The sequence below is a fragment of the Asterias amurensis genome, chromosome 6 (genome assembly GCF_032118995.1).
Source record: "Asterias amurensis chromosome 6, ASM3211899v1".
Taxonomy (NCBI): Eukaryota; Metazoa; Echinodermata; class Asteroidea; order Forcipulatida; family Asteriidae; genus Asterias; species Asterias amurensis.
The window spans coordinates 15170386-15198074 of NC_092653.1; the positions used below are offsets into that span (position 1 = coordinate 15170386).

At 40.7% G+C, this 27689-nt stretch overlaps 3 protein-coding genes and 1 pseudogene across 4 annotated transcripts in view; 2 read left to right on the plus strand and 2 right to left on the minus strand.

Annotated features, from left to right (window-relative positions):
* Nucleotides 1–13327, minus strand: part of LOC139939187 (tumor susceptibility gene 101 protein-like) — a 47454-nt gene extending 34127 nt beyond the window's left edge. The window contains exons 1-7 of the mRNA XM_071934964.1: nucleotides 13173–13327; nucleotides 12207–12295; nucleotides 11445–11529; nucleotides 6060–6125; nucleotides 5170–5333; nucleotides 2817–2976; nucleotides 1939–2082 (exon numbers count right to left, since the gene is read on the minus strand). Coding sequence (XP_071791065.1) covers nucleotides 1939–2082; nucleotides 2817–2976; nucleotides 5170–5333; nucleotides 6060–6125; nucleotides 11445–11529; nucleotides 12207–12275 — 688 coding nt within the window. The 5' untranslated portion in view covers nucleotides 12276–12295; nucleotides 13173–13327. The remainder of the gene's footprint in view (nucleotides 1–1938; nucleotides 2083–2816; nucleotides 2977–5169; nucleotides 5334–6059; nucleotides 6126–11444; nucleotides 11530–12206; nucleotides 12296–13172) is intronic.
* LOC139938962 (uncharacterized) lies at nucleotides 7806–9292 on the plus strand (annotated as a pseudogene).
* Nucleotides 13328–13411: 84 nt separating the features above from the next.
* On the plus strand, nucleotides 13412–17701 carry LOC139939186 (BLOC-1-related complex subunit 5-like). Of its 2 annotated transcripts, none has more exons than XM_071934961.1 (5): nucleotides 13412–13490; nucleotides 14232–14408; nucleotides 15012–15267; nucleotides 15870–15969; nucleotides 16523–17701. In XM_071934961.1, exons 2-5 carry the CDS (start codon nucleotides 14294–14296, stop codon nucleotides 16745–16747), a joined length of 696 nt encoding a protein of 231 aa, XP_071791062.1. In that variant the 5' UTR covers nucleotides 13412–13490; nucleotides 14232–14293; the 3' UTR covers nucleotides 16748–17701. The 2 variants fall into 2 exon arrangements, with proteins under 2 accessions (XP_071791062.1, XP_071791064.1); XM_071934963.1 differs by lacking the exon at nucleotides 13412–13490 and adding an exon at nucleotides 13502–13598.
* Nucleotides 17702–19167: 1466 nt separating this feature from the next.
* The window catches only part of LOC139938874 (uncharacterized), a 244012-nt gene continuing 235490 nt past the window's right edge, over nucleotides 19168–27689 (minus strand). The window contains exons 6-10 of the mRNA XM_071934522.1: nucleotides 26610–26765; nucleotides 25695–25810; nucleotides 24686–24848; nucleotides 22483–22615; nucleotides 19168–22321 (exon numbers count right to left, since the gene is read on the minus strand). Of these exons, the coding sequence (XP_071790623.1) occupies nucleotides 22227–22321; nucleotides 22483–22615; nucleotides 24686–24848; nucleotides 25695–25810; nucleotides 26610–26765 (663 nt within the window). The 3' untranslated portion in view covers nucleotides 19168–22226. The remainder of the gene's footprint in view (nucleotides 22322–22482; nucleotides 22616–24685; nucleotides 24849–25694; nucleotides 25811–26609; nucleotides 26766–27689) is intronic.

Consider the following 27689-nt stretch of genomic DNA (forward strand, 5'->3'; position numbering starts at 1 on the left):
CACCGATTGTCGATGACTTCAATTGGCCCCATTTGTTTTGAGTTTTTCCTGTTTTCATGGCAAACGAGAAAGTATGGTTTCCCGGTGAAGCCTAGCCTTGCTCAAGGCAGTCGAATTATTCACTCCGAAAAAAGACCGCCGCTGTATAAAAACCCACCCGTATTCACTGTGCGTAAAACCCACCCGTATTCACTGTGCGTAACATCGCACGACACGATGCCCCCCTACACTATCCGCATGCGGAGGCCGTCAGGCCGACAGCCTTGTAGGATCTGTGTTGAAGCCACTGACCTCATTACTATAATAAGCGAAGAGTTCCCACGGTCAGCTCATTACCATAATGCCCGCGAAAGACGAGACATGTTTACCTCACACACCACCACCACGGACGCATGATAGGGTCCAAAGGTCGTGATAAGGGAAGTGCGTGATTGGACGTCAAAATGAATAATTCATTTGCCTCACATCCTGTGTTGTCTGATAGGTCTGACGAACGATATACATATTCATGAGCTGCATACTAGCATATCCTCGAGCCCCCCCCAATTTCGTCCACTATTGGAATTTTTTCAATACAACACATTAAAACGGGAAGATACAGATCCGACAAGGCTGTCGGCCTGACGGCCTCCGCATGCGGTTAGTGGTGTACAAGTGCGATGACTTGTGTGAACAGTATTCATGCGATGTGACAGTGTGTATACGGGTTGGTCATTCGGTGTGATCGCACACACCATGCACAAGGTATACGGCGGGTGGGTTTACAGCTGCGTCTTTTCGGAGCGAATTATGCGACTGCCTTGAGCAAGGCTAGGTGAAGCCATATGGAAGAAACATTTACAGTGGACTACAAGTGTTCTTTGAGACTCTGTGTATGACTCTATAGCCAGCAGTTGTCTTCGTAAAATATTTTTTAATGAAATTTTAAAATTACCTTGGTAATTTGCAAAAAATAACAAAAATAAATAATTTAATAAAGGGGTGAATAATCATTGGCTTTAGAATCTGATTTTTATTTATTTTTTTCTCTTAAAATTTATAATAAAGCGTATAAATAAACAGTGATAATTGAATCAACAAGCTGATCGTTTAAAATTTTTTATTAATAATAATATTGATCGGAGGGTTAAAAAAAAAAATCTCCAAAAATATTATGTAAGCCTCTTTATTTTTTTCCCCAGAATGCTCAGCAAAATATTCAGTCACATGATTTGATGATCATGAATTGTGAATTGAAATAGTGTTTGATGAAACTTTTTCGGTGGGCAAATATTTTTATATGGCCTCAACATTATGACATATTTTTGTACCTTGTAGAAATGCCTAAAATACCAAACTTTTTGTGCAAATATCCAGTGGAGCCTTACGTGTTTCTAAGTTTTGGTCAAGGGAGAGCAGACTCTTTGCTTGGCAAATAAAACCAGACAATTTTTATCTAGGGACTGTTTACGTCGTGCACAGAGAAGTAAAAGATTTGCCACGATTTTAGGGACACCTCGAAAACAGGACCTCTTACCTACATGTACGAATACGATACATGTAATCAAACCAAAGTACAGTGCCACTCCTTCAGAGAAATATTTCCAACAAAATTACTGTGAAATTATCTTCAGTACACTCAACGCTCCCATCAAATCAACAACACAATGTCTGAAGTAAGGTATAAATGTCAATTATGTACACCACGTCTGATAAAATGAAATTCCTGGCAAAAGAGAGATGCAAATAACAAGAAAATGACAATACACCAAACTATAAAACATTGCTGAATGCAAAGTAAAAACATTCTGGTAGGGGTTCGGTTATAAATTCTGGAAGCGTTTCAAGAAAATATTCAAAAGAAAACCATCTACTGGTGTATAATAAAGGACACAGAATACACAAGCACACACATTTCAAGAGAAAGGTCAAGAGAAAGGCCTCGTGAGTTTTACTCACCGGTTGGTAGGTCAGATGTGGTAGGATAAGCCTGTTCCCCTAGGGGTGGTTGGGTGGGTGGGTAGGGGTACGAGGGTGGCTGTGATGACCCTGGGTATTGCCCAGGGGGTGTAGGCATCGGCATGGGCATGTTGTAACCACCACCTGAAAAAGCACATTGGAAATAAAGGAACCAAATTAAAAGGAGGAAGTGTCAGATTTGTGATCATCTCGAACACAAATTGGATTTGTTTCAATATGCGAGCTCACTAAATCTAAAGGCAGGGTTAAATTCAAAAGGATGGGTTCACAAGGGGTTATGCCAAAATGCAAGAATGGCTTGTATTTCAATGTTGTTGACACTACCAACGGTCATATAGTCATTGCAGAAGTTGATTGATCAGACACAGTCAATAGACCTTATGCATTGATGTCATCCAGCGGCCATCTTAGTGGAAAAACGGTGACGAAACAATCAAAACGCACAGATTTGTACGCGCGGCACACAGGATTGGCCTATGAACAACCTCCTTTTGACCTCTAGGTGAGGGCGCCCTACTGAAATGACTTCATGTGCATAAGGTCTATTGTTTACACCAGTACAGTGCCAATCCTTCACAGAAATATTTCCACCAAAATTACTGTCGGAGTAAAGATGACTGCACTTAACCCCCCAAGCTAAAACTAAGACAACAATTATTTTTATGGCATTCTTTTACTCATTTCTCAAGAACTACAGCACCTCAGTGAGTAATATTTTAAGGGAAGCTTTTACCATCATTATCTTCAAACTGTGTAGGTTTAATGTCAATCTGTTGACATTGTGTTTTGTGTTAGAAAAAGTACATAGACCCTTTAACAGGAACTTTACATGTATGTTATTAGCAACTTGCTGGTACCTGCAGGGTATGGTGGTTGTGATGCAGCTGGCTGGTGCCCTGCGGGCGGGTAGCTCGTCCTCGCTGGGTTGCTCTGTGCGGCAGCCCCCATGAACACCGGGGAACAATCGCCGAATACCGCCGCCATGGCTTGAATCAAACCAACCAGATCTGATGATGGCTGGAGACGGAAGGGAAAGGAGAACATTATTTGAGACAAAAGAATTCAATTTTGTGGCTCGTTGCGGCCGAGTAGTCTTCACATGTAGGTCACTGAGCCAAAGCTTTGGCGTTGTCAGCAGCAGAGTGTGGGTTTGAAATCCGGTCATGAAACTTGTGCCCTTGAACGAGGCACTCAAAGGCAGTGGACACCTTTGGTAATTTTTCAAAGACCAGTGTTACCTAACATGAATAAATAATAAACTTAAGAGTCAATAAGTCATTGAATTTGCAAGAAAATAATGAAAGAAAAAACACCTTTCTTCTATTCCTTTGTGTGTTTCAGATGCATAATAAAAGGTTACACAGCTGAAGTCTTTTATTGTTCCAGTAAAAAATTACCTTTCGGGTCATTCCGTGTCAAATCACCCAATGGGTTAAACCCTACCCTCTTCAAATTTGGTTTATGGGGTAATCGTGGCTCAACAAGCTCAAATTTCAAATTTCAGCTCCATCTGATAAACGGTTTTCGCGCTACGACATGCTCTTTCTTGTTGATTTCGGTCAAAATGCGCCTGACCTCGGACATTCAAACGACCATAAATCGGTAACCTTTGGGTCAAATTGGTTGAAATTGGTGTCTTTGGAAAGGAAATTGTGTAAGCTTTCCAAATATGTCTTCTTCTTTTTTGTAGGAACATGTTTAGGTATGATAACCTTATGACCTCTACTTTGACCTTGAATTTGACCTTGTGGATCACGTGACCCGGCGACGAACTTCGGTGAAAATTTACCCTTATACGTTTTCTCCACAATATAGAAAAACTAGAAATACAATAGTTTTGACTTGCCTTCAGGCTCCACTCAAAGTTGCCCTACTTGCCTATTCCTATGCAAAGTACATGTACATATACATACCTGTTCATACGCATGTATATCAAGCTAGGCTATTTGGTCCCCAAGCAAAATCATGACATACATACGTATGGACATGTATCAAATGTACATGTACTTTGCACAGGAAAAGTGAAGTAGGACAACTTCGAGTGGAGCTTGAAAGCAAGCCAAAAATATTATATCTCTAAATTTTTGATATTGTGGAGAAAACATATAAGGGTTAATTTTCACCGAAGTTGGTTGCCGGGTCACATGATCCACAAGGTCAAATTCAAGGTCAAAGTAGAGGTCAAAAGGTTATCATACCTAAACATGTTCCTACAAAAGAAATAAAGACATATTTGGAAAGCTTACACAATTTCCTTTCCACAGACACCAATTTCATCCAATTTGACCCAAAGGTTACCGATTTATGGTCAGTTGAATGTCAGAGGTCAGGCGCATTTTGACCGAAATCAACAAGAAAGAGCATGCTGTAGCGCGAAAACCGTTTATCGGATGGAGCTGAAATTTAAAATTTGAGCTTGTTGAGCCACGATTACCCCATAAACCAAATATGAGCAAATTTGAAGAGGGTAGGGTTTAAAATTGCCTTTTTTTTTGGGTGATTTGACATGGAATGACCCTTTCATGAAATCTACTTCAGAGGGAGTTGTTTTTCACAACGTTTTATCAGCTCTCCATTGATTGTTACTTTACCAAATAAGTTTTTATGCCAACTATTATTTTGAGTAATTACCAATAGTGTCCGTTCCCTTTAACCATAATTGCTTTGCAAAAAGTTGTGAATGTAGTGCATTCTGCTCTACCAGCAGAAGTAATAATGGATGATGCCCATGCCAACATCTTACAGACTATGAATAGGTAACCCCTTTTTAGCCCCAGTAGGTGGCAACTTGCCCCTTTTGACATGTTCGACAGTTAATTAAGTCCACAGTTAAAGCCATTGAAAACTTTCGGTAAACAGTATTGTCCAAAGGCCCACACTTCGTGTATTACAAATTATATATAAAATAAACCTGGGAAAATTTAGGCTCAATCGGTCATCAGAGTCGGGAGAAAATAATGGGAAAAACCCACCCTTGTTTCCGCACGTTTTGCCATGTCATGACATGTGTTTAAAATAAATCCGTAATTCTCGATATCGAGAATTGATAATTGTTTTAATGTTTTCTCAAAAAGTAAAGATTTCATGGAATAATGTTTCAAAAGAAGTCTTTTTTTTGTCTGTTCCGAAAGTGTCCAATGGCTTTAAGGTAAATCATTGAGAAGAGACCTTATTTACATGTACGCAAAAAATAGGAGGCTTAAGACTCACATATTTCCAGTCGTGTAGGTAGGGCAGGTACACCTTCCCATTCGGGTCCACAAACTTGGATGGCTTGATCATCATTTCTTTTGTCGGTTTGACGAAGCACAGCGGAGGGTTGTAAGGATGCGTGTCCATCACCCAAATACAGATGGGAATGTTGGAACTGATACCTTCATGAGGGGGGGGGGGGGGAAGGAGGAGGATAAAGTGAGTTAGTCCAAGCAAATGTAAACAAGGAAAGGTACACAGAGACTAGCCTGGGCGACTTTAACTAGTGCGCCTAGTGTTGTAGTCAATAGATTGCTTAAGTAAAGTCATGACTACAGTTTTTCAACTACTTGATTAATCGTGCCATATTATTATTGCGCCTGCGGCAAACATTGCCACACTGCATCTTGAGAATCAAAAAGGGGTCAATTTCACAAAGAGTTTACTAGGACTAGTCTTATCTTGAGTAAGGACAAGATACTGGACTAGCCTCGAGTATTTAATGTCTCCAAACTCTTTATGAAATCGACTCCAGGGGACATGGAGACAGTTGCCTTTGTTGCCTCCATGAAGTATCAGGCCTGATAGCAAGAAACTCATCAGATAAGGGATATGAACAAGGGGACAATGTAACATGTAAATGTACAGAAAGTGAAGCATATATCCTGAGATTCAACAATTTAAAATGTTGCAACAAAGCCCATCAGATGGATTGCACATAGCGACATCGACCGCTATATTTGATGAAACATTACAACTCTGAGCAAATGATAGATGCAATCCTTCAATACAAGTTAAATGATGTGAGAAGAAAAACTGCTGCAAGAGAAAAGACAAGACGTCCAGCAACACAGCTTAAAACATTTTCAATTTGCTGCTGCATTTTCAGAATACATGGAATTCTTTACCTTTGTAGTAAACTGGGATCGTTCCATCAATGCAAAGGAGATTCTTGTTCTGTCCATCGTTGAAAACTAAACACGGGGGAAAAATAGAGAATCGATGACCATCTGTATATTTGGTTTGCGATAACAACATGTGGTTATAAATACATATATCTGGTTTGCGGTAACACCATGTGTGTATCTACTTGCCAGGTAGAGTTTGTTCTCAGAGAACTGTCTTTCTTTATTCTACTACCGCGGAGTAGATTTATCAGATGTTCGAGAGACTTCTCAGTTCTGAAAAGAAAGTCTGTGCTGCTTTTTAACTACTACCCAGGCGGAAGGTATAGAAAATTGGCTGGGATACAGTGTGTACATATATCTACGTACTTGCCAGGTAGAGTTTGTTCTTTAGAGAACTGTCTTGCTATACGTAGATATATTCTTTGACTACTGCGGAGTAAATTTATCAGATTTGTTCGGGAGACTTCTAGCTAGAAATTAATCAGACAAGAATATGAAGAAGGAAAAATGTACCATAAATGTACAGAGAGTGAACATACAATATCCTGAGACTCAATAATTATAAAATGTTGCAACAAAGCACAACCCCAAAAATCTGATAAATCTACTCCGCGGTAGTAGAGTATACATTTGTAGCAAGACAGTTCTCTAAAGAACAAACTCTACCTGGCAAGTAGATACAAACATGGTGTTACCGCAAACCAATATATATATTGATACCTCACCATGCAATGCCTCAAATCATGTATAATGAAAATCGGATTATTAATAAAGATTTTCTAAGTGCAAAACTTAATTTTCTAAGAGTGTACATTTGTACATCACTTTGACGAACTTCATACATGCCTTCTTTCAAAGAGGGAAATACATTACACTATTCTAATGAGGCCAGAATCGGGGAAATGAGCAAGAAAAACTGGAGATTTAGAAGAGACTTTATAGGGACAGTAAAACCAGAAAAACTAAAGATAACAATAGTTCTTATATAGAGCACATTTTACAATTAAGTCCAAATGCCCTTTTCATTAGTGCCCTGGTCATTGAGCGACAACAATATTCTTTGAATCTTTCTCAGGGGAGTATACAACCCTGAGTTGCCGTAGTGCTCCAAAGACTTATAGGTACATGTACCCATTTACACCCCTGGGTGAAGAGAAGCAATTTTAGTAAAGCATCTTGCTCAAGGACACAAGTGTCATGCCTGGGATTCGAACCCACACTCCAATGACTTAACCACCCATTCAAAATAGGTACCTGCGAGGGTAGAGAGGTTGATATTTTGTATAAAAAGCCTCTGGAGTGCTACCACAGCTCAGGGTTGTATACTCCCCAGGGAGCTGGGAGAAATTAGCGGAATGTTATTAGCCTAATGACCAAGGCACAAAGCACATTGTATTGAGACATTCTTGTGAAATGCGCTATATAAGAAATAGTTATTATTATCTTGTACCAAAAAATTCTTTTCCAGTATTGTTGAGGCAGAGCATGTAGCTATACATTGTAGACCTGAATGGGGACGATTTTCCAAGGAAGCCAAGGGACAACCAGTCCTAACCACCTAAGAACCGTGTTCCTTCCCTTGAAACTTACGTGCAGGTTGTTAGTTCACAAATTAACTTGAATGATCATTCTACCCACAGGACTCATGACAACCTCCCTAGAGAAGAGCGTGAGGCTCTTAAGACTCTACGAGCATGGAAAGACATCATCATCAAGCCAGCCGACAAGGGCTCTGCTGTTGTTGTCATGGGCCGCCAGCAATACATCAATGAAGCCATGAGACAACTGAACAACCAAACTAATTATAAACCACTTGACACTGATCCAACAGGCACCTTCTCAAAGGAGATTCAACAAACACTGGACGAAATGCATGACCGTGAAAACCTCTCCAAGAAGCTCACAAGTTTCTCTCCCCGGTCGACTGTAGAACAGCCAGGTTTTACCTCCTTCCAAAGATACATAAACCAGACAACCCAGGAAGACCCATCATATCTGGCAATGGTTCCCCCACTGAGAACATTTCTCTTTTTGTTGACAGTTTTTTCAAGCCGTTAATGCCGCAGATTCCATCATACATTCATGACACTCCAGATTTTCTCCGCAAAATCGCAGGTATTCAGAAGCAGGTCCCTAACACAGCCATCATCGGTACTTTTGATGTAACCTCTCTATACACAAACATTCCCCAAGATGAAGGGATTGCTGCCTGCTCTTCAGCTCTGGCTAAGAGTGGTCACACATCACCACCCATTTCAGACATTGTATCCCTCATGCAACATGTTCTAACAAAAAACAACTTTTCTTTCATGGGTAAGAATTTCCTACAGGTACAGGGCACTGCAATGGGCACACGTATGGCACCATCAATGGCGTGCCTTTTCATGAGCCATCTTGAACAGCGCATGTTGGCATCAGCCCCTTGCCGTCCCTGGGTCTGGTGGCGCTATATCGATGACATCTTTTTCATCTGGACAAACGATGAAGCAAGCCTCAAAGCTTTCATTAATCACATAAATTCTTTCCACAGGACCATCAAATTCACGAGCGAATACTCAACCAAGGATACACACTTTCTGGATGTCAAGGTTCTCAAGACGGATGAAGGCTTAACCACAGATCTCTTCGTTAAACCCACAGATAAACACCAATACCTACATTCCACAAGCTGTCACCCCCGACACTGCAAAACCAGCATAGCCTACAGTCAGGCCCTCAGACTCCGTCGAATATGTTCTAATGATTCTGATTTTATCCACCACTCACAGGAACTTAAGAAACACCTTGTTTCCAGGGGTCATAGCTCTCTAGCAGTCCATCGAGCTATCCAGAAAGTCAAGGCTCGTTCTAGGGAGTCAGTACTTTCCAAAGGACCCAAGAAACAACAGAGTCCTACGGGGAAAGTTCCTTTTGTTGTCACTTTCCACCCCTCACTTCCTCCCATTCGTAAAATAACCAGTTCTAACCATCATATTCTTCACACATCAGATCGACTTCAACGTGCTGTGCAGGAAGAACCCATAGTTGCCTACAGACGCCCACCAAGTCTCAGGGATCTCATTGTCCGAGCAGAAGTCCCTCCCATTAATGATGATGTTAATCCCCCTCTACCACAGGGAACTTTAGGTGTTCCAACATCTCCAAATGCATCGTCTGTAGACAACACATCAGGGAATCGGACTCCTTCACCAGTAACACCGGCAGTACCACCCATAAGACAAGGGGTCACGTCACCTGCACCACCACTAATCTCATTTATCTCATATCTTGCAGAGTCTGTGGTGTTCAATATATAGGTGAAACAAGAACTACACTCAAGAGGCGTTTCTACGGCCACAGATCTACAGTCAAGAACCAAAAGCTAGATACACCTGTAGGTCATCACTTCAATCTTCCTAATCACTCCATTTCTGACATGATCTTACAGGGCATAAAGGCACTAGACAACCACAGAGAGACTGTGCGTTTGAGTAGGGAGAAACTCTGGATTAGACGCCTCCAGACCATTCAACCCCATGGTCTGAACATCCAAGAAGGAAATGACTAATTAACCTTTTGTTTTGCCGTCTCCTTTTTTCTCCATAGCCTTTTAGCCTGAGCCTCATTCACTAATAAATTACTTTTTACCCAACCTCACCACCCTTGTTGTTGTCCTTTGTGTTTCCATCTTCTTACTTGTGGTCAAGCCAGTCCCTTCCCTTCACCCCCCCCCTTTTTGTCCCCCTATTCATTGTTTACCCCTTGTTTTTTATGTATGCTTTCTAACCCCATTCATGTATTTCCACTTCACTGCTTATGTTTCACTTAGTTACCTCTTCATGTTTGTTGTGTTGTCATTTAGCCTTCGAGAAAGACTCTGCTAGGGTCGAAACGTCAGACCATTAACTATTTTTTGCATTTATACTCTCGGTCCATTTGGTTGGTAAGTTGTTTGCAACAGCTAATTCTATTTTCTTACCTGTAATTACCTAATATGCCTACATTTTTTCACAACACTCGGGGGAAGTACCGAGTATACAGTGCTAACACACATCGGTGTATGGGTAAAAACCAAAATAAATATTCTTTATCCCCCGATGCAAATTTAACATCTACATGTATTATATCAGTGCGGTACCCGCTGCCAAAACAAAGGATTCGAACTGCCTCTAGCTACTGGGCAATCTCGGTAGTCTAGTTGGTAAGACACTGCTTTAGAATTGCAAGGGTCGCAGGTTCGAATTCCATGCACCCGAGTAATATGCCTGAGATGACTCGGGGAAGTACCGAAAATACAGTGCTAACACACATTGGTGTATGGGTAAAAACCAAAATTAATACTCTTTATCCCCGATGCAAATTTAACATCTGTTATATCGTTGCGGTACCCGCTGCCAAAACATAGGATTCGAACTGCCTCTAGCTACCGGGCAATCTCGGTAGTCTAGTTGGTAAGACACTGCTTTAGAATTGCAAAGGTCGTGGGTTCGAATCCCACACGAGTAATATGCCTGTGATATTTTTTCACAGGACTCGGGAAGTACTGAGTAACAGTGCTAACACACATCGGTGTATGGGTAAAAAAAACAAAATTAATATTCTTTATCCCTGATTAGTGCTGGGCGAATAGTGAAATTTTGTTATTCGGATACCGCTGGCCAACTATCAAAAATTAACCGGATATTCGAATAGTTTTTTTTGCCGCTAGAGGGCGCTATAAAAAAAAATATATATATATATTTTTTTTCTTTTCGCTAGAGGGCGCTGTTCGTTTGTGAATGAGATCTTCTGGGCGAATTGATATTAGTTTTAGACAGTGTCACTCGGTTCATTCATAAAAATGACCGGATCTAATTTAAAGATGGCGATTTACTTTTGCTTTTGATCGTGGATGGCTCTGCGTGAAGGAAAACTTTTGTAATCTTTGAACAAATTACATCAGAAATGTCATTGTTTTAACTCTTCACGAAGGTGAGCATAGTTAAATACTTAATTTATGCTGTTTTATGCTGTCTTAATAGAAGTTTCATTAGGATTCAGACAAAACATTCATGTCACTTGTCGCCCGACGTCCGCGGATATTCGGATATTAAAGAATATCCGGTTACTTGGTTGTAATTACAGAACTATCCTGTTTATAAATAGCTATTCGCGCCCTATGCGGATATCCGGTTAAGAAAAAAAAGGCATTCGCGGTTACGGATAGGAAAACCTATTCGCCATTAACCGGATATTCAAATAATTCGCCCAGGCCTATCCCTGATGCAAATTTAACATCTATTAATAAGTGAGTAATTGTTGAGCCACAAGCACTGCAAGTGTTGTGGATTTTCCTCCCGAATTCGAGCCCCGGCATGCCTGACATGACACAGCCTTATTGAACGATGATGTAAAGGTTTTTCATACCATATGAGTCCATCCGTGGTCTGAGATCCTTGAAGGATGCGAAGACTTGCATGACATCACGCTGCGTTTCTTTAGGCTTCTGATACTGTTTGATGGAAAGGTAACAAAAACTTTTTGTTAGAAAAGTTTCGATAGTATGAAACATTTTGAGAAACATCACTTCAAAGTAATGTGGTTACATGTATACATAAAGATTTAAGTTTTGATCCCAAAAAATTTGAATCAGAGAAGCATATACCGTCAGTAACGTTTATCTGCTTACTGTTTGCAAGACGGCTCAATTAGGGAAGACATCGTGATACTTCATCAAAACCAATATTTGCCGATAATTCGATTACGAGTTACAAAAAAACCAAGATGATATGATAATCATTTCAGAAATGGTATTGCGATTTTCGATATCAAAATATCGTCGAAGTTTAGCAGATCAGTGAAATTCATTCCAAGTTGGAGTGAATTTTGAACGGTCCTTGGCTATACATTGTACAGTACACTGCTTTCCACAATAAGGTGCTAGTGTATCTACAATGTACATGTACTGTGTCCAGCCGTCGATTTCACAAAACTCTTCCTAGCTTAAGACTAATCTTAGGAATTAAGACGAGTCCCAACCCTGCACTGTAGCATGCAGACCTTAAGATTAATCCTAAGTTAGGAAGAGTTACTCGTCCTAACTCGAGATAAGACGAGTCCCAACTCTTTGTAAAATCGACGGCAGGTTTCATACATTATACGATGTAACTGCCATGTAGAGTAACATACCGTAGGCCTGGCTGATGCTAAACTGCTCTTTACGATTGAAGCATACTGAGCCCCCGAACCTGTCGCCATGACAAGAGCGTCTTTGGTGTCTGAACGAGAGAATAAAAAGAAATCCATGGTTGAAAAAGTGATTTATTGTAAATGGAGATCATACAATGGTGGTTTTTGGAAGAGAAAATTGGAATAAGTACTATACAATGAGATGAAAGAAGTGTAGTTCTGATGACTGTATTTTAAACTGGGTCCAACATTACAGAGCTGCTTCAACTCAAGCACGCAAAGTAGAAGCACAAATGCTTACCAGAATAAGGTTACCAGACAACAGTTGCGCCTGTCTCCTACTTACAATTACGTGTATTTCTGCTAACCAGAAAAAATTCAGTAGATTTGTCTGACAGACATTCTGTTGAGCTGTCCAAACCGTTGAGTTGTCTCTTCTTCTTCTTAAGTAAAGTGCAGAGTTCACGGTATGAATATAATCGACAAGTAATCCGTGCTGCCATCAGAGCAATGCAGCCTCTGCATGGCAATATTGTCCTTTAAATTCTTTCCTTTTTTCCCCTTTTTTCTTGCACTGTAAAAAGTGCACCTTTAATCTTTTTCTTTTGGCACCTTATCCACCTGGCTGTTGACGTCACTTTCCCACAATCCCAGTTTAGCCCAAATGGGGCTGTAAGTAAAGGGATTAATAAACCAAGTACCAAGTACTGTTAAAGAGTTTGTATTATTTCCTATGAATTAGATTCATGTATTTCGTCCATCCAGATTTAATTATTTACCCTATTTTGGTGACTGTGTCACAGTGTGTGTTTAAGTGGTGTGTGTTAACAACACTTCAGCTGCTGTGCAGAGCACAGAGGACTTGCTTTTCTAATTCGATAAAATAATTTAATAATAAAACGATGTTTTTTCCTGCCGTTCTCCACTATTATTAATAGTATTAAACAAAGTTAGACAACTCCTCACCTGTCAGTTTGAACTCAGACCTGAAAAGAATGACGAGCAGCAAAAACACAACTTGTATCACTCATTCTCGAAGAGAAAAATTCGTGACATAAATGACATCATCTTTGCATACAAAGTGCGAAAGTCGGTCGAGCTGGTGCACAGTTTCCCCGGAAAACGCGTAGAAAATAAAAAATAAAGTCGTGTGCAACCTGGGGACGTTTTCTTTACGTTACGGTACGAAAAAAACGTTTGGTTCGAGGTTATTTTGATCCGAGGTTGAAATAAAATGACGTCATGTTACGGCAGAAATGCTTACGTTCCGGACCGCACAAGAAGGTAGGTTCTTCGTTTGTCAGTTTTTGATGGAAAATTTCCTGACAAGTTAGCATATTGTCAAGTTTTAATTGTGTGAAGGACTTATCATCCGTCTCATGTGTCTATAGAGTAGGTTGAAAGAAGGAGCATAGTTTTATTCGCTGAAGAATTAGCAATAAATAGCGGCAGTGTTGACCGACGGGTGAACCATACATCCTTAGTAGTGAACGGTGTGTTGTTGTGTTGAAAAGTGAAATTAGACTTGCCCTTGAGTCCATCTACTGTTTGCACGAAATGGACCATTAGACCATTACAAAAGCATTAGACAAACATAAAAACATAATTTTTCTAAAATTATTGTAATATTAATAAGAAAGAAACAATGTTGTGAGAAGGAAAAATCAGGCAAATCTGATGCATGATAAAATCAGGGTTTTTTCCAGGCCCGTAGCTGTAAAAAAAAAAAGTAATAAACAAAATAATTTAAATTTGTTATAGGGGGGGGGGGCTAGCCCACCTTGTTGAGCTGTTAATGGCTCCGCTTTTAACATCAGTGACGCGACAGTGACGAGACCGATGTTAAAAAAGTGGAGCGCACAAGCCCACCTTGTTGAGCCATTGACAACTCAACAATGTGGGCTACTGTATGGTCAGCATGTAGCTATGTAGGAGTAGTAATTTTAGAACAATTATTTAAACTTTGCCAGGCCTGAAAAAAAAAGATTTGAAATAAATTTTATGAGTTTGTCTGTTCTGATGCAGGTATTTTTTACACAACATCATCTGTAATTATGACGTGAGGACACCCAGGCGTGCAAATCATTATGGGAGGCACACAAAGCGCTTCATCAGCAGATGCCTCGTTGCCAGGGCAACCGCATCATTCAAGTGATGACATCCCATACACATCCTACTCAGTTGATAGAAATGGTATCAGAGGTATGTAAGCTTGAAACTTCTCTTGGCTTTTTTTCTTCCCGGCTTTGGCTTCAGATCATAATAATTACTCCATCAACTTTGTCACAGCGCATGGTTTTCTTTTTTCTTTCTTACTTTCTAGTGCAGCCTTTATGATTGAAGAAAGTCACACTGCCAGACACACACTGGGCAACAACCCCTTCTCTGTGCAGTGTGTACAGTTTTACGTCCCATCTGAAGGATGAAGCAATGATTAGTGTCTTGCTCTAGGACGCAAGTGTCAAGACCGGGACTTGAACCCACACTCTGCTGGTCAGAAACAGCAGAGCTTAAGTTTGGCGCTCTTAACCACTCGGCAACGACACTTTGTGGTTAAATCATGCATTTCATAACGGAAACCGACGGTGCTTTTGATTAAGAGCCAGAGCCAAATATTGGTTGAAAAAGCTGCGTCTTAAATTCTCATGGCCTGGAACTTGGATTTACTTTAAAAAATACTCCTTACTGGACAAGCTGGTTTCAGTCACTTCAGGAACACTACCTATCTTAACTTTTTTTTTAAAGGGAAAACAAATAATACATCCAGTGAAACTTTAAAAACTGTCTGTGTGTAAATTTCTTCAGACTATGCACAGATCTCCGGCAAGACAAACTCCCCAGCAAAATCTTCCCCCAACAAGGCAAAGAATCGTACCTCCACTGGAAGCCCTGCCCACAACATAGTCGTGGTCGCCGAGGGGACAACCCCGAGTGAGGATGCACGTCTAGCGTCAGAGCTGCAGAAGATGAGAGACATACCAACATTCATGCCCCTCATCAGGGGTGCCCCTTCACTGACCAGCATGGAGGAGGCCAATGCAATGGACAAGCTAGATCATAGGTAATAATAGTAACAATCTAGTGGCTTATTACATGTATATTGCATGCATCCGTCACTCAGTGTGCTCCAGCCTCCTGATGCTGTAACATACAGTATTTCCGGCAAGGTTTGTGCGACTACATTTGTGAGACCTATTCCTTTATACCACCATGTAAAGGTGCTGTGACGCAGTATGCTGCCGATCAGACCAGGAACACCGGGGCGAGCCCCTTCTCTTTAAAATAAGTGCACTGGGTCCTATACGCCTCTCTTAATATTTATGCATGACGTCAAAATTCTTACCAAAAATGAGGCTATGGGCGCATGTTCCCCATCACTTGCAGTGGCTGCGCCCATCGCCTCGTTTTGAGTTAGCATTGTGACGTTCCTCATGCATAAATATTAAGAGAGGCGTATTATGTGCATTATACAACACACAAGACCTATGGCTTCTACTCCCATCCAAAGGACGCAGCACAGTATCATTCCCAGACTCGAAAATATATGATTCAGGAAGCCATTCAGGGACAACGACATGGCGTGGGGAGATAAAACATGCACGGGATCAAAATTAACTTGTCAGCCTATAGTATAAACGACGATGAAATTGTTATTTATTTTAGGCAGTTGCTTCTATTATGCCTGAGGTACCAGCAACATCTGAAGCAGTGTAGTGAAGCCGTGTCCTTCGACCAGAATGTCATCACCAACAGAATCAAAGAGGCAAGTATTTTATTTTGAGAATTTGGAAACAGGGGTCGGTCAAGAGGTCAATGGAAGACTTTTGGTGATGCTTGGTGGCAAAGTTAGTCATTACGGTGTTAAATGTTTCAGGTAAGGATGCCTAACAGGTCAACTTGATCATTGCAACTTGTAAGCCCCAAGAAAGCTATAAACAAGGGTTAGTTCCTTGTGAACCTGAAATATTAAGGTTAACCCTTACTGTCCCATAGTAAGTGTTCTTATGTTTGCACTACCAACAGTACTAATGAGTTAAGACCTAAAACGAATTGATTATTGAAGGACGAGCATTTTTGGTAAAGTGTTTTACTCAAGGTGACAAGCGCTTTAACTTGGATGCAAACCCAACATTCTGCTCATCAGGAACACCAGGGCTCGAGTCAAGTGCTCTTAACCGTTTGTCCCAGGTTTGCCACAGAATCGAGAGTGGTGAACTGCCCATGTCTTACGTAACCTGGTGGTGCAAAGTCACTGTAGGGACTGAATTTCACTGAAGAGTAGATCCAATTGACAATACTATGTTTTTTTTCAACAGGTGGACACTGAGGCCAATGCCATGACCAACCTGCTCTTTGAACGGCAGAGGCGGTACGCCAAGCTGGCAGAGCAGATACAGAAGATCAACGAGATGTCCTTCACTCTGCAGAAGGTGACCAAGAACGTCAACCAGCTGATCCCGCTGATGGATCGCCTGAACAATGTCCTGCCAGATGAAGAGAGACTAGAACCATTTCTGATGAGGAAGGACAGGAAGAGTTGAGGCTGGCTTGCTGCTTCTTTGCGATAACAAGACTTTTTGTTTGGGACGAGACTGCATCATCAGGGGTTCTGACTTGAAGGGGTTCTGCAATTGTTTACCTTTTGAAGAAACTAACCAAGAAAAATGTATGTTAACTTTACAAATGGCTTTATGGTAAATCATGGAAACAAAAGGGACACCCACAACATTTATGTTTTCCATGGTTTGATTCAACGCCTGTTAAACATACTCTAGCAATTTGCCACCTTGTCAAGTTTGTCCGTGCTGCAACCACTGCCTCTGCATCAAGCCGTCTGTTAAGTAATCAGTGCTGCTGTTCACTTCTCTCAAATACTAATCAAATTTTTAGATTGTGTCCATCCACCCACCAAACAATTGTCGAGGTGATGCTGCTTTGCATTGTGTCGCAGTACCAATAATATGACAGAGCAAATTTGTTTCAATCACGGATAAAGGTTTTGCTCATTTCTATAGTGTTCAATAAGTTAACACTTGGAGTATGTATACACATGTCAATAAAGCATAACTTTTTGTTGAACACACAAATGGAATTTGGGTATACTCTTGTAGACGTCCGGAACTTTTTTTGTTGGGGGGGCGGGGAATGTGGGGTGTCTGAGGTCAAATCTGAGTGACATGTTAACAGTACATTCCATTGAGTATCGTGTACATGTATAAACTCATGGTGCTACATTTGCATTTCCCCCGACATAGGAAAAAGTGTACCTGGATTCATGCTCAAAATCTCCCTTTTCAGGGGGTTGCATTGTATTGTGTAATCCCACTTCCTGACCTTGTGGTAGCTCTTGGTAAATGCTTAGAGCAAGGTAACTGCTTGTGTGCAATAGTCGCACACAAACTACAAAGTGAAAATGAAAGTGTAATAAATTTTATAAATAAGAGATTCTTTTTATTTAATGATGTATGTAAAGCTTGTTTTCTTTTATGGATTTAATAAAATTAAAACAAGCAGAAATTTGTGTGGTCTTTTTATATCAACACCCAGCATTCAGGCTTTGAATTTCGACTTTCAGAGAGCAAAGCCATTTTCATTTTTCTGAAAGGCACTTAAATTGGAAAATTGTAAAGTTTATGGGAAATTTCTGATGGGGGGCACCAAGGTTAAGACCAGGGGTCGGTTTCACAAAGAGTTAGGACTCGTCTTATCTCGAGTTAGGACCAGTAACTTGTCCTAACTTAGGATTAATCTTAAGGTCTGCATGTTACAGTGCAGGGTTGGGACTCGTCCTAAGGTAAGTCTTAAGTAAGGAAGATTTTTGTGAAATCGACGGCAGGGAACAGAGGCTGTGGCCTTCCACCACGCATTATACTTGACCCTTGGGAAAAAGATAGGAAATTTGTATTCAGCAAATAGAATTAGCTGTTTTAAACTGCTTTCCAACCAAAAGGAGCTTTAGTATAAATGCAAAAAAAAGGTAATGGCCTGCCTTTCTCGCAGGCTAAATTACAACACAACAAACGTGAACAGACAACTAGTGTAACGTAACTCAGCAGTCAAGTGAAAATGCATGAATAGAGGAGAGTCGGAAAGAACACACACAAAAAAGGGGGGTAAACAATGAATAAAGAGACAAAGTGTCTCCCGAGTGACAAGGTGTTGGAGCGGAAGGCGAAATGGTGCGCTCATGTGATGAGACAGGGAGGCCTACCCGGCGCAGCTATAGAAGGTCTGCCTACAAGTACAACTCAAGGCAGACGTTGGGAGGGGCTTGTTTGACAATCAAGAAGATGGAAATACAAAGGACACTATCAAGGGTGGGACGAGGGAGAACAAGAAAATACATGTAAATAGTGATCGAGGCAGGCTAAAGAGGGGGACATCTGTGGGAAATAGGAGAGGGCAAAGTCAAAGGGTTATTAGTCATTTCATTCTTAATAATAGTATAATAACATCGAAGTCTTATATACATGGACCAAACAAGGTGCTCAAGGCGCTTAACGATTACAGAAAGAGGTTATTGCAAGTTATGAATTCTAAAACCCATTTATGTAGCACCTTGGAAGAGTTTACAAAGTGCCGCGGCGCATTTAGCAGCCACAGCAAGGAACACCGGGGCGAACCCTTCCGATAAGTGCACTGTTTTTGTTTTACATGCGTTACACAACACAAGGGACCAATGGCTTTACGTCCCATCCGAAGGCTGAAGCAACGAACAAATTGTGTTGCTTAAGCTAGGACCAAACACGGCTGGAGATTCAAACCCACACTCTGCTGATCAGAAACACCAGAGTTTGATTTTGTTGCTCCTAACCGCTCGGCCGTGACACTTCTTAGATGTTCAGACCATGGGGTTAAATGGTCTGAAGGTGCCTTATCCACAGTTTCCCCGCTCAATGAACAGTTATTATTGGGTTCAGGTGATGACCTTACTGACAAGTGCTTTTGAGAAACAAGGTAAGCTGGGGAGTGTCCTTAGTCACTACTTCATTTAAATGAACCACTCACATTTAACAAACATAATAAAAGGTACCTTTTCCCGATTTTATTAGAATATAAAGTGACTGTATACAATTTTTGAGTTTATGGAAGTTAAACCAATCTACCATGTTAGTTTGAAACTAACTAAATTTAGAAGAACAACAATCTTAAAATATATCTTTATTTCAGTCTTTTTCGTTAAATATTGTACTTGTTCGTTGGACTTTTTAAAAATATACACCTTGTTTTCTTTGGAAAAGAGTAAAAAAAGAAAGTCCCAAATAACTAACTATTAAATTAAAGTAGAAAAAAATGGAAATACAATTTAAACAACATATGTAAAGCGCATTGAGACGGTTATTCTGAAATGCGCTAGATATAAGATGTTATTATTATTGAAAGCACACACATGTTGAGCCAATCAGTGGTTTCCTCCCTGCCTTTTACCTCTTTTGACCCCGGTTCAAATCCCGGACCGGCACATTGCACATGGTTCGTGTTTCAAGTCCCCTACCTGGAACCATGGAGGGAGGAAGGAAGAGAAGGAGCTCAAACGAAGGGACTTCAAAAGTCGAACCCGTGGTACCGCAACCGTTTAACGACACCTCGTAATCACCCACATACCTTACACAGACAATGGGCGACCTGGTGTATGTGAGTTTGCGCGTGCGCACTTGGTTCTTCACTCAACTATGGTGTCGTATGTCGTATGGATATAATACAGAAAAAAACAACTTTTTTGAGACCTGATAAAAATTGTGTACACTTGTGCCCACCAAATCGAAAAACACAATTGAATACCAACCACCCTCGTGTGCTAATACCCAAATTTTGAACCACCGCTAGTGATCGGAAAGTAAAAAAAAATGTAAAAAATGCCATGATGTTTCCGTAAAACACCACAAACGGTAAATGAAAACGTGTATATTCACAATTCTTGTCTCCAATGATTCAACTTTACACGAAGGCAACAGCGCAGTCTGGCGGTACCACACCTTCTGTACAAAGAGATCTAATCCTGCTCGTTAATCGGCCGTCCAGCTGGAGGTCTCCTATCTTTTTCCACTGGTCAGACAGGGGGGCGTTGTCAGAGTATTGTTTTGTTACTCTGCGGGTCGTTCGAGCTCCTTCTCTTCCTTCCTCCATGCAGGAACCAATTTCATGGCTTAGCTTACTGCCGAATTCTGCAATAACGATAACCATTCTCCGCTTGCACGGCAAGCTCCGAATATCTGGACAAGCTGTGAAAGCATAGAGTACACATGCACACACGCCAACATTCCCCGCTAACCCATGAAATACGCTTGACATAAGCGCAAAAAATAACCCTGCTTCCGCAAGTGCCGATTCTTTGCTTACAGTAAGCAGAGCCAGTTACTTCAGTCCTCCAAGGTTGCAGTGCAAGGAACTCTGGGGGTTCCTTGGTTCCATTGCCAGAAAGACATTAAAGCAATAATATCAAGTAGATGCTCCTAAAGTCTCAAACAAATATAGTAAACAATTATTGCAATAATTGTGCTCTAAAATTGTCTTCTTTAATATCTTTTTTGTCTTTCTTCATAAATTGTTATTTTTTCTTCTAATTGTATACAACCAGGTGTGGGTGGGCAGGTCCACAAACCACAGTGGGTGCGTTCGATTAGCTTCCCCATGTTGACCCCGCGGTGCTCATTCAGGTGAGCCCCCGGCAAGTTTTGAGTTTCACTCAAATGTGACCTTTTGTTTTACAAAACTAGAAAGCAGTTTGGGGTAAGTGTTGAGTTACAAAAAGAACTCATGAATTGCAAGGAACAATAGGGGTAAGGACGTTTCCCAGTCAAAATACCCAATGTTCCACAAGCAGGACACTGGGGGCTGAACGGGGTGAGCCCTTAGAATGACGTAAAAGCTATTCGAATGTACCAGGGGTAGACCAGGGTCGATCCGGGGAAGCTCTTAACGAACGCACCCAGTAATTGCTTTTATTTCATTTGTCCAAGCCCATCTGGAAGTATTTTTGTATTGTCTTGTATCATTGTGCTGGCTGAATAATGATAATAAGAGTTATAAAGTACAATACCTTTCAGATTGCATGTATTGATTTCTTAGGTTTGTACAGCTGGTATTATGCGGAAACCCCATGGTTTGTGTACTGATGCGGACTACAGTGTATGCTTCTGTAGTCTCGTGCAATTTCATGGCAAGGGCTAGGGAGAGGTATGTATCAGGGTTTAACTGTCAACATGTATGTACTCTGCCTGCATGCATTAACCATCATTATACAATGCGACATCATCAGAACACAATATTTCTCATAAATAATTTAAAGTTTTTGCTTGCTTTTGTTGTAATAAATAAAATAGATCCTTTTGAATGTTGGACATAAAGGAAGTTGAAAAATCACCATTGAAGTCATGATCAATGTGACCCTCTGTTTTACAAAACTGTAAAGCAGTTTGGTGCGAGTGTTGAGTTTACAATAAACATGATTGCAATGAACAAAAGGGGTAAGGACGTTTGCCAATCAAAATACCAAAGAGGACCAAGTTAAAAAATAAGGCCAAATACTTGAGTACTCATGATCGCTTGCCGATTGACTGAGTAGTCAAGTTTTAAGTTTCACTCAAATGTAACCTTTTGTTTTACAAAACTAGAAAGCAGTTTGGGGACACGTGTTGAGTTACAAAAAGAACTCGGGGATTGCAATATACCAAAGGGGCAAAGACGTTTACCAATCAAAATACCTCAGAGGAACAAGTTAAAAAATAAGGCAAAATATTTGAGTACTCATGATCGGATGCTGTTTGACTGAGTAGTCAAGTTTGGAGTTTCACTCAAATGTGACCTTTTGTTTTATAAAACTAGAAAGCAGTTTGGGGTAAGTGTTGAGTTACAAAAAGAACTCGGGCATTGCAATGAACACAAAAAGTAAGGGCGGTTCCCAATCAAAATATGAGTTAAAAAAATAAGGCAAAATACTTGAGTGCTCATGATCAGTTGCTGAACGAGTGAGAAGTCAAGTTTGAGTTTCACTCATTACTCAGCTTGTTTTTTGGAAGCTCAGCTGTCCCAGTTGCCGGTTGAGCCGATGGCAATCGTGGGTGCACTGTCCGCTGGTGCAAAATGCCACTCCCACATATCATTGGTGACTACCACTGGGAAAAAAATTAACAACAATGACTAAAATAAGCACTTTTTACAACTAACAAATCAAAGCATTTTAATTGTGAACAATTCGTTATTCTTTCTATGTAATTTATTATATTTTATTATTATTTATTAGGACTATAGCTTGGCCAACACGACTTCTACTTACTTGTTTGCCCTTCCTCAAGCACAAATGAAAACAGTGAACAGATGTTATCACAAGGCTGTTTGGGTCTTAACTGGATGAAGTAGTTTCCCCTGATCTGTGCAAACCATGTTAGGTCATCAACGACAACATGTTTCTACGATCAAATTAAACGAGAGAGAACAAAGATAGAATTATCAAACTGGAAATAAATATATATTTTGTTGGTGGTATTAACACCATGTCTGTATCTACTTGCCAGGTAGAGTTTGTTCTTAGAGAACTGTCTTTCTTTATTCTACTACCGCGGAGTAGATTTATCGGATGTTCGGGAGACTTCTCAGTTCTGAAAAGAACTGTCCTGCTTTATAGCTACTACCTGAGCGGAAGGTATAGAAAATTGGCTAGGAATACTACTTTACGAAACATAGGATTCGAACTGCCTCTAGCTACCGGGCAATCTCGGTAGTCTAGTTGGTAAGACACTGCTCTAGAATTGCAAGGGTCGTGGGTTTTCGAATCCCACCCGAGTAACATGCCTGTGATATTTTTTCACAGGACTTGGGAAAGTACTGAGTATACAGTGCTAACACACATCGGTGTATGGGTAAAAACCAAAATTAATATTCTTTATCCCTGATGCAAATTTAACATCTATTATTAATACTACTTTAGCTTATAGGATCGTAATTAACTGCACTACCACGGAGTCAATTCTTGAAATTGGTCTCAACGTTTCGACTAGCTTGCTCTAGTCATCATCAGGAGACTACGGAAATAAACATGCAGATACTCTGCTGGGAAAGAGTATAGATCGAGACAAGGGATAGGGGTTGCTGAGCTCGAACCCAGTGCTCTTGTAGAGGAAAGGAAATTACCAATTACAAATTTTGAATGTACTATTTTCCAATAGAGATTGTGGGGAAACCCTCACGTTAAAGGCAGTGGACACTATTGGTAATTACTCAAAATAATTATTAGCATAAAACCTTTCTTGGTGACGAGTAATGGGGAGAGGTTGATGGTATAAAACATTGTGAGAAACGGCACCCTCTAATGTGCCATAGTTTTCGAGAAAGGAGTAATTTTCCACGAATTTGATTTTCGAGACCTCAGATTAAGAACTTAAGGTCTCGAAATCAACCATCTAAACGCACACAACTTCGTGTGACAAGGGTGTTTTTTCTTTCATTATTATCTCGCAAGTTCAATGACCGATTGAACTCAAATTTTCACAGGTTTGTTATTTTATGCATATGTTGAGATACACCAACTGTGAAGGCTAGTCTTTGACAATTACCAATAGTGTCCACTGCCTTTAATGTACTACTTTCGAATAGAGATAGTGGGGAAATCCTCACGTTAATATGAACACATATGACATGAACCATTACTCACTGTGAATGAAAATGTATGCCATATAATTTACCGGTAGAAGTTTCAGCTTCATTACTCAGTTTCAGGAGAGTCGCTAAATTGTTGTACATGCTAAAATAACTGTTTTCAGAGTTTCTTAAAAAACTGCAGCACCTCTCAGCAAGTAATATTTTGAGGGAAGCTTCATACTATCATTATCATTAAACTGTGTAAGTTTAATATACACCTAAGTGTGTGGGGGTTTGTGTTTTGTGTCGTTCAAAATGTACCAAAAGAGTCAAAACAAGGTCAAAGATATGGGATTTGAGGCATTGCATGGTGAAGTATCAATATATATTTGGTTTGTGTTAACACCATGTGTGTATCTACTTGCCAGTAGAGTTTGTTCTTAGAGAGATGTCGGATTTATCGGATGTTTGGGAGACTCTGAAAAGAACTGTCCTGCTTTTTAACTCACTACCTGGGCGGAAGGTATAGAAAATTGGTTTGGACTACTACTACAGTCTCCTAACGATGACTAAACCAATTCAAGAACTAACTTCGCGGTAGTGCGGTTAATTACGATCCTATAAGCTAAAGTAGTATCCAGCCAATTTTCCTTCTGCCCAGGTAGTAGTTAGAGAACTCAGAACTGAGAAGTCTTCCGAACATCCAATAATCTACTCCGCGGTAGTAGAATAAAGAAAGACAGTTCTCTTAGAACAAACTCTACCTGGCAAGTAGATACACACATGGTGTTACCGCAAACCAAATATATAAGGTCAAAGATCAACTACTCAGGGAAAACACAATGCAATAGCACCTTTCTGTTCAACCATCGCAACCTCAGTGGACACCGCCAAGAACTTACCAAGAAGTCACTGTCTTCATCCTCCTCCCCGCTGGTCTGTTCACTCTTACCGGAAGAGAAGGCAACAAAGTTTTCTAGTGCTGCCTCTACCATAGGAGGAAGGAAGTACGGCCGATGGTAGTAACTTCTGAACACCTTGATGGCCTGTAGTTGACAGTTACTCCTGGGGGAGGGGAATCAAATTACACCTGGTTTATAGTTGGCTTGGCATGGTTGCATACTACCATCATGACCATAGCGAAAGGACCGCGGGAGGAGTTAGATTTAGGCCTGGGCGACTAGTGAAATTTAAAACTCGACTACATGTAGCTACACCTCAAATACATGTAGTCTAGTCATGACTCAACACTAGTCACGACTTATTTTCAATTCTCGAGATGCATTGTGGCAATGTTTGCCACAGGCAAATTCAAGCTGAAAGGATTAAAGAATTGTGTCACTGATGTCTGATTGTGTTTTGTAAGTAAATTATGTTGTCATGAACTGACGTCACGCAGCTGAAATATCTGACCTACAAGATGGCATCTGTGCGTGTGCCTGCGTGCGTGTGTGCCGTAGAAATCAAACTGGGAATGTTGCGTGCTGCGTGCTTTGATGATGTACGCGTTTGGACGCGCATACAGTTTACCCTACAAGATGGCGACTTTTCATAGCAAAAAGGGGTTACTCAATACGGTCTATAGTCAAGAGCGACACAATTGGTTCCGTAAACAGGTAGTTGCGAGTGAAATAGTTGTGGTGGCATGATTGACAGAGTAGTTGAAAAACAGTAGTCGCAACCAACCAGCCAACCTATTGTCCAAAATGGAGATGATGTCTGTGGTGGTAATGTGTTTCAGTCTTTAATAATTATTTGGGGAATGGATTTATATACCCCGGGAAATTATAACAATGTTTTGAGAGAACCCTCGCGCGATCAAAAGTACGGAGCATCGGAGTATTGGGGTGTCTTTTCCGAGCTATGAAACTACATGAATGTGAGCTGCACTGGGTTTGACTGTGTACTCACCAGACTGTGTGGAAAGTGGACGCCCTTCCTGCTAGAACATCAGCAAGTGGTTGACCTTCATTGTTTATGTACTGACAAACATTATGTGAACGTAGCACTTTATTCTCTGTAAAAAGCTGGGGGGGAATAATAATTATTATTATAAAGACTTGTTCTTATAATGTAGCGCATGTTTACAATAGCATATCAAAGCGCTTTTACATTAGTGCACTTCCCATTCCACACGACATGTACATTACATGTACAGTGTACCATCTGTGATTGTTACACCTCGGTAACAAACTGTGAAGTTTGATTTGTCGAGAACCACTCACGCGACATGCCACAAAAATGCATATTGTACATTGCACATTTTATACAATTGTTGCACGCTGTGACGTGGGTCCATGGGTTTTGTACACCCTCGAGGGCAAATGGCAACCTCGGCTTCGTCTCAGGTGCCATTTTCCCCCTCGGGTGTACAAAACGCCATGGACCCCGACACAGCGTGCACCAATTGTATAATGGTACCCTTCTGACAATGTCTGAACTTGCCTAGCAGAAACTGTTAAGAAAAAGATGCTTTCTTAAGTAGCTCTATGAGAATGGGCCCAGGGGCTGATTTCACAAAGAGTATAGACTGATCTTAACAGAAAATCAATTACAATTGCCAAGTAAAGTGTGATGTTGCAATCCAAATCACACCAGTAAAACTGATATTTCGTCTTGTGATGAACTTCATAAGCCTTTTTGAGAAATGGCGGCCACAATGCTACAACACTTTAAGGTTTGGGTAAATTTGTGTGTATACACCTTAACCCAAACAGTAAAGTCCTATCACGACACGTCCGCCATACTTCAAAAAGGCTTATTGCTCTGTGAAATCAGCCCCTGGTCTTTAATTAAATAATAATTGTCCCATGGGAATAATCATACTTTTTTTAAGGACTCAGCATTGAACTCGGAGGTTGCTTTCCAACCCGTGGTTGCATCCAGCACAATGAATGGAAGATTGCTAAACAGATAGTCCTCAGCCACCATCTCGTGGGTTAGATTGTACACATACTCCAGCTTCTTGTAGTTCACACACTCCTGTACAAATGGATATTAGAGAAGAATCTAGTTTGAAGGCAATGTATACAATGTACATTTGTTTTTGTGGACCGTTTGATTGTTTTAATCCTGCGACCCTACAGTGAGGTAAAATCGCTCTTGCACCAGCCACACAACCACCAAGGAGAAGTGGGGGGTTGTTGCAGCAACGGGCAGCAGCCTAATGACGATTGATGATGATGTACCCGTATGTAGATATTGTATACACAAATCTGTGAAAATTTCATTTCAAAGGGGGTTACTGGTAACGTTTATGAGATATTGTCAAATAATCTGGAGCGGTCATGTCAGTGGTGAGCTAACTTTGTATACATGTATTAGAGTACACCCCCTGAACGGTTTCAAATGGTGTGTCAGCTTATCTACAGCCCAGTATGGATTCATTCAAATAATAGTACACATAATCTCTCCGAGAAGAACCATTTATGTGCAGAAACATTTCTCAGATTGAAATGTTTTTGAATCCTTTTCTCTAATAATATCAAAGTCTTATAGCGCACGTATCTACCAAACAAGGTACTCAAGGCATGCAAGGTGCTGAGTATATTATATACAAACTTTCAGAATGATAGGTTATTGCAGTGATGAATTCTGAGACCCAATTATTTAGCACCTTCTAAGGGTTTACAAGGTGCTACGGCGCATACAGCAGCCACAACCAGGAACACCTGGGCGAACCCCTTCTCTTTTCAATAAGTGCACTGGGTTATTTTACATGCATTGCACAACACATGGGACCAACGGCTTTACATCCCATCTGAAGGACAAAGCAATGGTTAAGTGTCTTGCTTTTAAGGACACAAGTGTCACGGCTGGGGATTCAAACCCACACTCTGCTGATCAGAAACACCAGAGTTTGAATTCGGTGGTCTTAACCGCTTGGCTACAACACTTCTACATCTA

Excerpts from the sequence above, each read along its gene's own strand:
- LOC139939186 (XM_071934961.1), top strand. The coding sequence starts at position 14,294 with ATGGGAGGCACACAAAGCGCTTCATCAGCAGATGCCTCGTTGCCAGGG. Across the intron at positions 15,268-15,869 it reads ATGGACAAGCTAGATCATAG|GCAGTTGCTTCTATTATGCC; the intron begins GTAATAATAGTA and ends TATTTATTTTAG. Across the intron at positions 15,970-16,522 it reads TCACCAACAGAATCAAAGAG|GTGGACACTGAGGCCAATGC; the intron begins GCAAGTATTTTA and ends TTTTTTCAACAG.